Consider the following 14584-nt stretch of genomic DNA (forward strand, 5'->3'; position numbering starts at 1 on the left):
CATGGCCTACAGAGTGAAAAATAACACTCGACCACATTTGCCTGCCCAGCCCCTACTTCAAATCAAAAAGGTGATTTCCCCACCTCTCCTCTACCCTCTCCCCCCCCCAAAAAAAAAGTTTTGCCTATGCCTCATATGTTTCGTCGTGGCGTAATGGGTAGAGTACTTGTATGGGGAACAGTAGTTGGTCTACGCCCACCATACCTGGATTCAACCCAAAAATAGCGTTCCAGTTATGGCCGCTGAACACTTACGTTAAGAGGGAGCACTGAGTGATGAAAAAGAAAGAAAGAAAGAAAGAAAGAAAGAAAGAAAGAAAGAAAGAAAGAAAGAAAGAAAGAAAGAAAGAAAGAAAGAAAGAAAGAAAGAAAGAAAGAAAGAAAGAAAGAAAGAAAGAAAGAAAGAAAGAAAACATCAGATCAGGCGCACGCCCACTGGCAAAGTTTTACTCGTCCCCATTTCTCCTATAGGGGAAGGGCTCCTGATTTTTTTTTATTATTGGTGGTTTTCGGACGTTAAACTCCACAAACAGATCATTTTTTTATTATTGCTGAATGATATAGAAACAGAATTGGTTTTAAGGGGAAATTTTTGTCGATTGCAACTATAGATATGCGCGGGTATAGTATAGTCTGTGTATACCATGCACAGAAACGATAAATCACACATCATGTTTTTTGTTGCATGGCAGATAGAAACACACAGTTTCCCTTCCAGAGACATTGCGCTTAATGAAAGACCAAGGAAAACCTGGTGCATGTCCAGTACAGAATCGGTAAACGTGCGGCTTGATAACATAAGAGCAGGGGACACATATTTAGTTCCACAGCCTCATTCTCAAGCATGTACGCCGTGTCGATGAGCTTTGCGCGTTTACATTAACAATCTGAGGTAGTTTCTTACATTGAAATCCATCAGGAAAAAATAGAATTGGCATCTTTATGGACGAAACGTATTGCAGAGTTCCGTTCCAGGTGCTTCGAGCTCCTTTTGTTTCTACGGCTAAGATCACCATTAGGCACTGACCATCATGGTTGGAGCTGGCCAGTGCTTTTGCATTAAGAACGGGAGGGGTTATACTGCGGGTCTCAAATGCGAGGCCCGCCTGCCTCGCTAGCGGCTCGGTCAACACGTGACTGTCATCATAGGGAGGAGGGGGTGGGGGTAACGTCAGCCTTACGGGTTGACATAATAGGGTGGTGGGAGGGCGCTGCGTCGGGGGGGGGGGGGGGGTAGCTGAGACGAGTGGCGCCCTCTGCCCGTCGTGCGACGCACATGCTGGTACCATGACGTCACCTGCCGGTCTATTGTGCCGGCTGATACCCCTTCGTGGAATAGGAAGAAATAATACATCAATGAAAATACAGGCGAAGGAAAACGCTCATCATTTTAGCTTGTTTTCCTTGATGTATTGTAACCTCTTAGTCTGTGAAGGATGCAACAAGTTTTACTGGTACCACTTACCGTTATTGTCGCATGCCGTCCCGATAATGTTCCGGAAACGCGCCAAATGGGGTTTATACTGTCATGTCAGTAAAACGCCACCTACACCGAAACCGTTTGAAAGAGGGAACACGTGAGAACTCGAGCTTAGCTTTATTCTCTTCTTATTCCGTTCTCTGCAAAAAATAAGAATGCTGCAAGAGCAGCCGACCCAGGCTGTTTTGTTGCGATTCGCTTTTCTTCGTAAGAAACGTGAAGCCTTCTTCGCGCTCAATCCATGAGACACTCCAGATTTCAACGAACAACCAAAATGACAGATGTTTATTGAAGTTCCAAGCGTGCTGCTTGCTTTACAGATATAGAGCTTCGTTTCGAAGCGCACGACCTGTGGACATGATTTTCCCCGTTTGTCTGTATAAACTGTGTGACTCTGTGTTCCGTTGTACGTGTGATATCTCGCACCAGCGCGAACAAACGTTGAACCACTACGATGATGCCGAAGTAGGAAAACAAAATCACTTGTTCGCGCACATCCTTTAGACGTAGGATCACTACATTGTGGTGCCGCCACACCCATGCAACAATATTGTGTTTGTAATATTCTATTTCCCCTTATCACTATATCGTTATATACAGTGTATGTGTATAGTCATGTTAATGCATGTAAACTTTGCGCCGCCTTAATAAAGGTGACATCGTAGAGTTACAGTTTACGAGCACAGAATCTGCAAAATAAAGAAATCTCGATTTTTTTTATGCCCTAACCCTCAAAATGAAATGGTGTTGCATTTATATTGTGGTCAGCCGTCGCACATAGAAAGCGCCAACTATACTACCTTGTTCATTTACAACTGCACTGCTTAGCAAAGAAGAAACTGAGGCTCTCCCGTCTTTGCGCCTTCTGTGGCTCGTATATATTTGTGCCTTGGACTGCAGACATGTGTTCATGGTTGATGCCCAACTGCCTCAGCTAGTAAACGGAGCGCATCATTGTGCTAATAATTTGCAAGCCCTCTATCATTGTTTCAGATTTCCGCTTATTTTGCGGCATACAAACTGTCAAAAGTATCGTGATCTCTTTACTCTTTGTCTTGCCTCAGTGTATGCACAATCAACCACTGGCAATCGTACTTGGATACCATGTGTGTTCCGTAGAGACTATACCGTGGATGCGCTGGCATGATCTACGTTATTTCCAACGGGATCTCTTTATTCGCCTTCCTAATTCGCGTAACTTGTATATACAACAGAAAGGTGGCTTAAGATGCCTTATTGGACAATGTACTGTAATGAGTATTGCACAACTACTGATAGCAAACTCTTAGTCGTCGGACACCGAAGTTTTGATAACTGGGCCGCGCAGTGTCTTCGCCGAGTCTGCTCCGATAACTGCGTGATGATTCCCTGTCCATGAAGTGATGAAGTGATTTGACCTTTTACACACGCGCTCTACCATGTGTGCTTGATTGCGCGTGCCTTGGCTATATTTCGTAGCTTCGGGAAGACATTCGTGTGCTCATCAAGTGTTCCCGACCTACGTTTTCTTGCCGTTGTTCCCTCTGTGTGTTTTGCAAATGGAGGTGAATACACAATGACAATGGCAATGCCTAAAGCTAGAAGGACCGGCTCCGACCGGAGTCGGATCGGCCGTTCACGTCGTCCTGACTGTCTTGTGGCTTGGGCCTCCGAGTGGTGTACATGTCCGCGTTCAGGTGGAAGAAATTGGGCGACGAGTCGCAGTCCACGTTGTACCACCAGTCGCACGTGAAGAGCTCCTGTTTGAAGATGGTTCCGTTGGGACAAAGGAAGCTCTTCTGGCGGTTGTTGTTGTCGCACGAGTGGAAGACCTGCAAGTGTGCGAATAAGTTAAAAAATGCTTTAGAAAGCGTGCACGACTCGCAAAACAAGTCAGTGAATGTATAGCAGTGCGCACACTTTTGCGGAACATGAAGCGCGAAACAGCAAAGACAGTTGCAAGCTCTGTAGGCTGCGACACGCAGTGTTTCAGTCCAAGGATACCAGGGAAGGAAGGAACAAGGAAGAAAGGATAGGCAGGGTTGTTAATCAGTCTAGAAGGACCGGTATGCCACCCTACATGGGGGAAGGGTTGGGAGAGCTTTAAAGATGGAGAGAGCGATACATAGAAGAGAGCATGGTTCACACAATGTCACACTTCACAGCCATCATCACACCATTAGTCTGCAACCGCCGGTGTCAAGAAGTCGAGGGCTGCTTTCGTCACTTCCACGAGCGATGATCACTCAGGACAACCTCTACGTAGTTTAAGCACAGTGCACAGAGTTATAGTTTCCATCTATTCTGATTGGCTCTGTCTCATCGCGCTCTAAGTGCTGCTTAATGATATACTTTGGCCGCAAATATCACAAACACAGAGCAAAGAACACACAAAGACCACGTGTGCTTGTCGTTATGTGTTCTTTGCTCTGTGTTTGTGGTATTTGTGGCCAAAGTATGTCATTAGGCAAGTACCATCTAGTCCAACAATCAGTCTCGAAGTACTGAATGGAGGGTTCTGTAACAGTTTTTACATGTTGTTTGGTTTCAAACGTCACATTTCAGTTTGTTCAAGAGATACATTCATACAAGGGGTCAGTGAGTACAGCTTAAGCATTGCTTAGCTTCGGTGATCATTATCGGTGAGTTCAATAGCATATGGCTGCTGAGCATGCGTCATTGCTACCACTCGCACATAAGTAAGAACTGTTGATAATGTAGCTGTGTCGCCGAATGTCTGTAACTGTGAAGGAAAATGATAGCGTGAAACTTGAAAGGGGCCCTGCAAAAAAGACACATAAAGAGATCGTGCACTCGCGAATGCGCTCGATCTGGTGTCTCTTTGAAGTCTCGTGCAATTAACTTCCTGCATAGAATGAACCTACTAGCTCCTCGGGACGTCTTGATACACGCAATAGTGTCGCACACGGTGTGACGTGTTTTTGTCCGAAACAAGCCCTGAGCCAAACTACTGCTTGTGAATGCATTCACAAGAACTGTGACCATGTGTGCGTTTTGCCGCTGTGAAATGAAGACGTCGAGTTAGGTTCTTCTTTTTAAAATCATTGCTACGCAGTTATTTCCTCAGCCTTTGCAGGAAAAATGTTTTCTACTAAAAAGAGCAACTGTTGACTTCATATTTTTATTGTTAACTGCAGCAGCTATAGGTAACTAATACAGTTATTACATGCGAGAATCTTCAGAGAAGTGATTTATGATGTCGGAGTAGCATATATTCATTCTTGTAAACTGGGGACGTATTGCATTCAATAGAATAATTAAAGAAGCTTGTCGAGCGAGGTGTGCATGCATACTTAATTTACGTTATTCAATTGAGTTTAATTCATACGGGGTTGGTAGCTAGATGGATAAGACCGCGTAGTTTGGTCAGAGCACAAAAATGTATTACGCACGAACTTCCGTATTGTCGTAATATAGGACCAACACATTGTGCACTCATACCTGGCAGCCAGCTTCAACGTCAGCGAACATCCCTGCAGTGTTTTGCTCGGAGCACTTGAAGTTCGTGAATGGAACCTCACTGTACGTGGGATAGTCAGAGCCGGCTAGTCCTGGAAGCTTGGATCGGTACGGGTCTGGCCTCCGCGTGGGGGTCACACCGAAGTTTCCGGGGATGAAGACGACCCTGTTGATCTTTCTCTTCGTTGCCCCATTGTCAGCCTGCGATGGCGACTGGAAGCTCTGCCTGGTCGTTGTCCTCCCTCCGGCGTCGTTGTTGTCTACAGGCGAAGCTGTCGTTGCTGAGAACGCTCGCTGCCTAAGCGCTATCTGAAAGTCATTGCGGAACGGTTCTAGGTTGTCCTGCGGATTCGCGTTGCCGTTGTTCTGCTGTGCCGGGTTCCTAACAGCCGGCGGGGAGATCGATGGTGACTGCGGACGTGGCGGAGGCACGTTCTGAAAGCTGTTCTGCGGTCTTCCACGGGGAGCCTCCTGGAGGCGCTGACTTGTCTGAACTCTGTCACGTGGCGACTGGTCTGCTCCTGCGAAGTTGTTCTGTGTTCTCTGCTGGGGGCTGTTTGTGAAGGCGTTATTGTCTCTCTGATTTCCTTGAAACGAGACAGGAGGCCTCTGGGTTACGGGGAAACCAATCTGGGAGCGCTGTGCCGGTGCCTGTGTGCTCGGCTGGTTGTTTGTGTAAAGTGGTCTGTCGTTTGACTGGAAGTTGTTCTGGCTGTTGCCGAAGCTCTGAAACCTGACATCCTGAACTCTTGAGTTTCCTTGAGCTCTGTTCTGGTCCTTGACATTGCTATCAAAACTGTTTGACGGCCTGGAGTTTGAGGAAAAGTCGTTTTGAGACCTTTGGTTTGCCTGGAAATTGTTCAAGGGCCTGGATGTTTGAAAATTGCTTCTGGGAGACTGACTAGTTTGGAAGTTTGCTCGCGGCAGTGTGTTTGCGGGTGAAAACGAGTTCTGATTTCTCGGTGCCGATGTGCCCCGTGGTAGAGTGTTGGCAGGAGAAAACGAGTTTTGGCTCCTTGGAGCAGAAGGGACCCGTGGTGCTGTGTTGGCGGGTGAAAACGAGCTCTGGCTTCTCGGATTAGAGGTAAAGTCTTCCTGCGATCTTGCATTTGAACTGAATCCGTCCTGCGTCCTCTGGTTTGAAGCGAATGTGTTCGATGGAGGGTCAACCGGAAAAACGCTCGGGCGGAAAGTCACTTGACCTCTAGAGTTCGGTGACGAGAACTCGCGTGACCTGTCGTTATTGTCTTCGAAGTTGTTCCTCGAGGCTGCACGCGGCGTCTGCGAAGATGGCGGTCCCTGGAAGGTGGATGTCGATGTTGGCCTTTGGGGAGGTGGGCGTGGCGGTGTCGTTCGGAAGCTGCCGCTGCGGAAGTTCAGACGTGGTTCAGTTTGTTGCCTGTCCCGAGTCTCCGTCAGTGGTGCAGATTTCTGTGAATCCCTCGAATCTGAATTAGTGAAGTAAGTGACGAAAGAGCTTGTGATTGGCGTCTGAAATGATCTGGATGGTGGTGGTGGCGGCGGGTTCGTTCTCTCTTGACCACTGGATTGTCTGAAGTTGAAGCGCAGCGTTTGACCCGCCGAAGAAGGCGCGTTGGGGACGGGCGCCTGTCTTTGGTTCGCGAATGCCTGGAAACTTCTTTCAGCGCTCGCAGTTTGCCGTGGTGGAGGTGGGGTTGCGGAGGCAGGAGCACGCGATGTAGAAAACGTCGGGAATTGGCGCAGATCTTGACTCCTCACCGCAGGTGTCGTTCTCTGCTCGGCGCTCGTGAAAGAAGATCTGCCGTCACCGTCTCTCTGGGCAGACGAGGAGTCCTGATCGTGAGACGTCTCGAACTGGAAGTCGCCCCTATTTACAAGGCTGTTGTTGCCGAAGATGGCGGGTTCGGATGGGAAGGAGAAGTGGACGCGGGTGGTGCCGAAAGTCGACGCCGTAGGAGGAGACGCTGTTGGCGCAGGCGGCGGTGGTGGCGGAGGAGGAGGTGGAAGCGACGGCAGTTGGGGTCTCCGGTTGTCCTGAGCTGCACCGAACGTCTGGCGTTGCTGGTTGAAGCGGTCGTCTCCGTCGTTGAACGGTGCTGGATCGTAGTCGCGCGACGTCTCGCTGTCGTCTCTACCGGAGGTCGTCGCGAAGGCACTGTTACTTTTTGAGCCTCCTCCACCGCCAGTCGTAGCGCTTCCGGGACCAAACGTGAAATACCTCGAGTTAAGGTTTCGGTCCGCGAGTGCTTCCTGTCTGGCAGCGCTCAGCTCCGCGGAAGAAGACCTGCCGGCAGTGGATTCCTGCAGGGCTGCACGTCGGTTGGCACCGACCACCGCCGCCGGGGAGACCTCTTTAGAATCGCTGCTTCTACGATCCTGCTGGAAGTCGGCGCTGTCGTCGTTTCTGGGCTCCGACGTGTGGTGCACGGTCGTCGTGCGGTACTCGATATTTGGGCCGTTGAACGGCGGCAGGGGTGGGGGAGGATGCTTGTTGACGTCAAGCTCGCCGATGAGGTCGGACCTGTCGTTCTCGGCCTCGGTGCTGGCCTCATTGCTCGTGGTCTCTGAGGCCAGGAGAGTGGCGCTGCTCAGCTTGTTCACCTTGTCGATGACGGGGCCGGACGCGACGCCGGTGTGACCACTTTCCTGGGGCGAAAGTGACGGAGCGTCGCTCCTTCTGACTACCGCCGTCGTCGACGTCTTTGTCTCGGCAGAAGGCACGTGGTACTCGGTCCGGCTGGCATCGGCTACTCCGTACATGCTGGAGAACCACGGACGGTTTCCCATGTACACGATCACGCGCCTGCCCGGTCTTGGGGGCACCAGAGGCGACTGCGTGGCGTTCTCATCCGTGGCATCCTGACTAGTCGTGGCGCGGTCATCGGGAAGTGCACCTGTCTTCGGCTAAGAGGGAGAAAAAAAAGGGCGTTCAAGACGGTTAGGAATCATCTTTTAATATATACTATTATGGGATATTGATTACGTAACAGTAGCTCATAACAGAGTAATCATTTGCGTTTTAAAATTTTTTGCGGTGTGTTTTCCTAAGGGTAACTCTGTGTGAGAAAAATACATTGTATTAAGGCAAAGACGATATAGTAGCACACATGTATTAGCGTATTGCGTTGTCAAGGGAAGGGACAGCCAATGACGGTCATTGCTTCTATTATGTGACTAAATATGGCAGGCTTAATTTATACAAACTTTGCACATATAGCCAAATTTAATACTTTACTGATACATGTTTTTGTCTGATTAGATTCTGTGTAATAGTTTGTATATACTGCAATAGAGCGCTAGAGCTTTTGCCAATTTTAGCACCGAAAATAGTTTTTATACCGATCTAAAGCCTGTTCATGAAACCACTGCTTACTTTCCACGGCATGTTTAACATAATGTTGGACATACACTGCGATGTTTAACACTAAATAACGAAACGTATACCACTGCGCATCCTGTTTACTTGCTGCTCGAAACATGAAATAAATGTCGCAGAAACCTTGTGTGCTCGAATAATGCACTAGATTTGTTTTCGTTTTCATCATTTCTGAGTAGGACGTCTAAGAATCTTTGCATCAATGAAACATTATCTGCAATTGTTAGCGGTACAACAACGCGAAAACTTTACACATTTCTATGTGTGGAATTTTCAAGTACACATAATAGCCAGAAGAAAAAATGATGTAGTAGAATCACATACCTCCCCATGAGCAGCAGGACACTTGGTTAACACCAAGAAGAGAATCACGAAGCCTAAGATGAAAAAAAAAATACATACGAGAGCCTTGTCAGAATGGTGAACTTATTTAGGCAGTATAGGACGAAACGTCATTTTTACCTATTTGCGCATTTCATTGGATATAGAAGCACCCAATAAATATAGAAGCTTTGCGCAAGGGACAGTTAGTGTTATACGCAGGAAATATGTGAGAGTGAGGAGGAAGGGAGAAAGAGTACATAAAGAGAGAAAGAAAAAGACGGAAACAAATCGAGAGAAAGAGATAGAAAGACACAGACTAAAAAAGTAAAAAAAATAGAGCAAGGATAGCCATGCATAGTAATAGTAAAGAGCGGGAAAGCGACAGGGCGAAAGCCGAGCCAAGTCAGGACCAGCTGTGCCCACCAGCTCTGCTGTGACCTAGCATTGCACGACTTAGTGAAAGCCGCGGTGATTTTCTTTTAAGCTTGTCTTCCTTTGGACTTGGCTAAGAGGGTGGGTTTATATTTGACACTCTCTAATGCAGAACCCGCTTGTGGGTGTGAGTACCACCTAAACCATGGTGACTTTATAGCGTCCTCACAAACTGCTTCGCGTTGTCCTCTAATGTTTTCTCTTTCTATTTATTTATTTATTTATTTATTTCCTCGTTTCTTTCTTTCTTTTTTCTTTCTTATCAAGGTGCTTAATATTTTAGTTTGCGTATCCTGTCTATATCCGTCCCCTTTTGAATGTGCGTCATGACTGAAGTCATCGTCGTCAGCAATAAATAATAATAATAATAATAATAATAATAATAATAATAATAATAATAATAATAATAATAATAATAATAATAATAATAATAATAATAATAATAATAATAATAATATTATTATTATTATTATTATTATTATTATTATTATTATTATTATTATTATTATTATTATTATTATTATTATTATTATTATTATTATTATTATTATTATTATTATTATTATTATTATTATTAGCACTACATTTAAAGAAGCTAACTGCCGATGAATCTCAGTTCGACCTAATCGAATCTGGCCTCTATCTCGTTTCCTAACAACACGCCGACAGGATTCGCCACATCTCATCATCGTATTTCGGCCGATTTGCTCTCATTGTTATGCATCGCCGAAGCGTCTGAGCACGTTAAAGTCACCTGCCGTTATAACGCAGAACGAGGCGAACACACTGTTGCGTCCTGGAGCGACGACCGACATCATGCGCGGGACATGAGTGATCGCGTACGCCGTATACGCCTCGGTCGTTCTCCTGGACAATTCGTCCCATAACGTCGTTATACGTCCTCGCCGACTTCATTAACGCAACCTGTCTCAAAGACCCGTCCGAAGCAGCTAAGTGACGACGGCCCGAACTCGCTCGGAGCTGGACGCTGTGCTATAGGTCGCCAGTGCATGACACGTACATGCATGCATCGCAGGCCACGCCAGTGATGTATGGATGAATCGATGAAAACAAACTAAAGCAACATTGTCCGCGCGTTATGCGAGGCGGTCGTCATCCGTGTCGCATAGGCTGCACGCGTTGTCATCGCCGCTGTCGTCACGTTTATACGGCGTGCACGTTAAGGTTCTCATCAGCCGCTGCGTATTTCACCCTCTCGTCTTTCTGGCGCACTTCGTGACGAATAAACAGTGGTTCCCGCTGACTGCTATAATGTATGCGTACTCTCGACTGGTTCATGTACTCGAAATGTCAGAAGCGAATTGCACACTGGGCTGGTTAGCCACAGTTGCAGCCGCCCATCTGTTATTCCTTGTCCGTGAGCGTGGCTTCGTGAGCGATCAACTGATTTCACCTCATTTTGCATGTTTCCGACTGCGTGAGCGGATATGATGATGATTAAAAACATTTAATTCTGTAAGTAATGTACAGGGAGGGTTGGGAGCTGTTCTTAAGGGGCCGCCCCGTACAAACACTAGGTGGGCACCCCTCTACGGGAGCCCATTGGCGTTGGTCCTGGCCCGGGCACGCTCAACCAAGGCCCGTTTGGGCCATCAGGTCAGAGGAGATAACAGCGTAGACAGGCGCGAAATCTTGATAGGCACAACTTTACCCGTGCTTAATAAGTGGCGAGGAGGAGATATAGGAAGGGTAGCGAATACAAGGAAGAAACCACTCCTTCGACTTTGAATGCGGTGTTTAGAGAGGCCCTCTATGAGGAATCTGAGGCGAAATACTTATGTGAGCTGCATATACTCTTGCGCAGGGGTCATTAGTAAGACCTAAGTTTTTACTTCCTTTGCCTTTAGATTTGTCGAGTCCGAAAGAAAGAGACAAATGAAAAATGAAGTGGTGCCGTTCTAGAAGTCGCCGGCTTTCAGGGGTAAACGTGGGAACTAAATTATTCTTGGAACGCAACGTAAGGGGTCCTCCATATACGCACCACCATTATCGTCAAAAACTGCGTGGCCTTAACTGGTACGACGGGATAGATCCGACTAAATAATGTTGCATAGAGCAGACTTGTCTCCCCTGCTTTCTTTCGCGCTATGACTTATTATTATTCTGACTCCACCAAACAACCAATATCCAGGGATCCTTAACTTCATTAGTACGACCTTTTGCCGAAATTGTTATACGGAATACGAAAACGTTCAATCTAAACCGTGTCGGACGAAGCACTCGTCAACGGAGGTCCGTGACAGCGATAAGGGACTAGTATACCGACTACGGCGAAGGAGGTCGTCAACTCGCCGTCGCTGAACGGTGCCTGAAACAAACGCGTCTTCGCGATTCGTTAGCGCTCTCGCGGCTGCTGTTTTTGGCGGCAGATGAGTCTGGCGCGACACGAAGGGGGAGGAGACCGGCAGCTTAGGGACGTACGCGCCATTGTTTGTTTGTTAGAACGGGTGCCGATGAAGACGTACTATCCACCGTGGGGCGAGCGATGGTACTGTGTATCGAGACGTGTCGAGACCAGACCGTAGCTTCCTCTCTGTGGAACTGTCGAACCTGATCTCTAACGGGGCCGTCCGCTTTCTCTTTGTACGCTTTCGATGGCTGACACCTGTCACCGTCTCGGAGGACTGGGTCGACAGGGGACGTTGCTGCCACTGTTCCGCGGTATTCGGGCTCGACTATACGCGACGCCTTTGCGTCGGCAGCACATCGGGGGCGGCGTGCCTTCCTGGTTGTTACTTCGTGTGTATAAGCCGCGCATCTAGCGTACAGCCTTCAAAAGAACGCTTGGCACTTGCCGCGCCGTTTCCTTGCACTGCAGCCGCTGGATTACACAGTGCTACGACGACCACTCAGGATACCAAACTTGTATATGGAAGACCATGCAGTGTGAGATAGCATGCGCAAGACAAAGCGTTAAGCCGAGTAGTGTCTAGCATGCATACGAAGTCACTTTAGCCCTTTATTTCATATTAGGTGCATATTCAGCGTGCTACTCTGCAGAATATATGTTAATAAACACCAGCAGAGGGTCAAACAAAAAAGCGAGCCCTCAAAAATTTTATGTTGGCAGTCCAGAACACTTATGTAATCGTTATACAGAGAGAGAATAAACGTTTATTAGTACTGTCAGTAACTAAAGTAGGTGGGGCCCTCTTTGTTGGAGGATTAAGCGTCTCCGGGGACGTGGCCACATTGTGTGCGTAATCACTTAATGATCCTAATTTTCATTTGGAAGCTGAAGATTTTTTTGCCAAAGGCGAGCTACAGAGCCGTCTGTCTATACGAACAAAGAACAGAAAGGATGCAGCAAAGTATACTCAAACTCTGCACCTAGGGTGAACCAGGTTTGTATTGAAGACCAAACTAACCATTTGTCCCAACCCAACAAGTCACCTGTAAGCGTCCACAAAAGGGTGGTACCCTAATAAACACCGTTGTCATTGCGGAGGCTTATATATATATAACGAGGATGAGCTATATTTATTTCATCTGCTACAAAACACATGGGCGCCAGCTCTTATAACCCACACCCGTATCTATACACTGATGCAGAGTTTGTGGACAAGGTCTATACACTGCCTGGCCGCCTTTGCCATCACGTCCCACGTCTCCTGTTGCATTAACGTCTATCGGCGGGCACGAACTGCGAGGTGGTCGGGCCTGAAGCGCAGTTCCTGCTCTGAAGATCGTGCGAAACCGACTCGCCTCAGGGTGGGTACCCTTTTGTTCCAACCATCTCCAAAGGACTAAAGGAGAAAGCCGTGCGCGAGGCCTAAGTGGCACAGCGGTGAACCACTACACTTCCTCTGTTTGCTGCGGCGATCCAGGAAGCGGACGCTCCTTCCTTCCTATACAAGGTCGGCGGCTTCCTTGCGTGACGTGCAAGAAAGGGTAAGCACGCAGAGACAAAACTGTCTCACTCACCTGTGACCCCCGCGGCATGATGGCCCATGGCGGTCGCCTTGGCAAAGCCGGTCCGACGCTCTTCTTTCCTGCTCCTCTCCGTTCACCTCTCTTGCTTCGGGACGGCGGTGTCCGAGGAAGCTCGCCTCCCGCCTGACCGGATTGCGGCACCTGCGAGGACAGTGGCGTGCCGTTGTGTCATCGGGATGGCGCGGGCGACGACATGTAACGACCTCTCGGTCCGCGACGGCTGAGGCCGGCTTTCAAGGAAGCGGCAGCGGTATACACCACACGCGAGCGCGATTTTCTGGCACGCGGTCGTGAGACGGCGCCTCGCGTTCTTTCACGAGCGACGAGTGATGGTTAGCTAACGTCTTGTACCTGCATCGCGCGTTGTAAGGACCACGCTTCTCCGTACTCTGCAGTGCGATGCTGGAGAATAGGTACAGCTCTGACGGCATCCGACTCTGGTAGCTGTGCTATTGATGGGAGCTAGTCGTGATACGTGATCTAATTTGACTTGAGTGCACTTCCTTAAACTAAGATAGAGAAGCGTTTAAACGCCCTGTGCTTCATGAAGGAACAATGACAGCACGATGTGGACCAGTAAGTCGGGCAGTAAACACAAAGGATGTCCATTTGTTCCATTGACGTCGCACTCAGCGCTGTCAGCCATTTCAGTCCTAAATGGGTAAGTTCTACAATATCTTTTGCCGGCACTTCGTCGCGGATCGTACCAACAACTTGGGCTGGAGATACGAGAAATGCTGCAATATGCCATTGGAAAAAGACACAAAGTTTTGCTTCAGTGGATGCCAAGCCATTGCGGTAAATCCGGCAATGACCTTGCCGATGAAGCTATGCAAGCAAACATTGTTTCTATACCTTTTTTTTAAATATTGACGTGGGTCGATACTTAAGTAAGCTGACGCAGAACATGAGAAGTCGCAAGCATAATAGTTCACGCATCATCGATTGCATTCTCTTGACCCATCTCTACGACTGCCAACATACTGTATCTCTCCCGAGAGGAAGATACAGTGTTGTGCCGTCTACGTTTGTGTGTAACATTCACCGATGCGGACCAATGAATGAAAAAAAGAAAAAAAAGACTTGAGAGGGTAGGACAAATAAAATTGTGATTACCAATATATATATATATATATATATATATATATATATATATATATATATATATATATATATATATATATATCTATGTGTGTGTGTGTGTGTGTGTGTGTGTGTGTGTGTGTGTGTGTGTGTGTGTGTGTGTGTGTGTGTGTGTGTGTGTGTGTGTGTGTGAATATAGAACGCAGCAAACACCTAACGAGTGATCAAAATGTAAATGTACTGATAATGTTCGATGAAATAATGCTGCATCGTTCGGTGCTTTCACTTGTAAGCAATGTCTTGGTCCAACAAGATTGCGTGTTCATTTATCCACGGGCAACATAGTTGTATACGGCTTTCGTGGGCAGATAGGGGCGTGGGGCAAGCGCGTCTGATATTACATTCTCTGTTCGACGAGGCGATGCACGACTACCCTGTGACGCATCTTTTTCGTCAGAGTTTATAGGGGCGTGCCGCGCCTGTCGTCCCGATGGA

General features: G+C 47.6%; 1 protein-coding gene across 1 annotated transcript in view; it reads right to left on the reverse strand.

Annotated features, from left to right (window-relative positions):
- Positions 1–1735: 1735 nt before the first annotated feature.
- LOC119174893 (uncharacterized) overlaps positions 1736–14584 on the reverse strand; it is a 33229-nt gene continuing 20380 nt past the window's right edge. The window contains exons 2-5 of the mRNA XM_037426018.2: positions 12998–13147; positions 8621–8673; positions 4921–7824; positions 1736–3290 (exon numbers count right to left, since the gene is read on the reverse strand). Coding sequence (XP_037281915.2) covers positions 3057–3290; positions 4921–7824; positions 8621–8673; positions 12998–13025 — 3219 coding nt within the window. The 5' untranslated portion in view covers positions 13026–13147 and the 3' untranslated portion in view covers positions 1736–3056. The remainder of the gene's footprint in view (positions 3291–4920; positions 7825–8620; positions 8674–12997; positions 13148–14584) is intronic.

The sequence above is a fragment of the Rhipicephalus microplus genome, chromosome 5 (assembly GCF_043290135.1).
Source record: "Rhipicephalus microplus isolate Deutch F79 chromosome 5, USDA_Rmic, whole genome shotgun sequence".
Taxonomy (NCBI): Eukaryota; Metazoa; Arthropoda; class Arachnida; order Ixodida; family Ixodidae; genus Rhipicephalus; species Rhipicephalus microplus.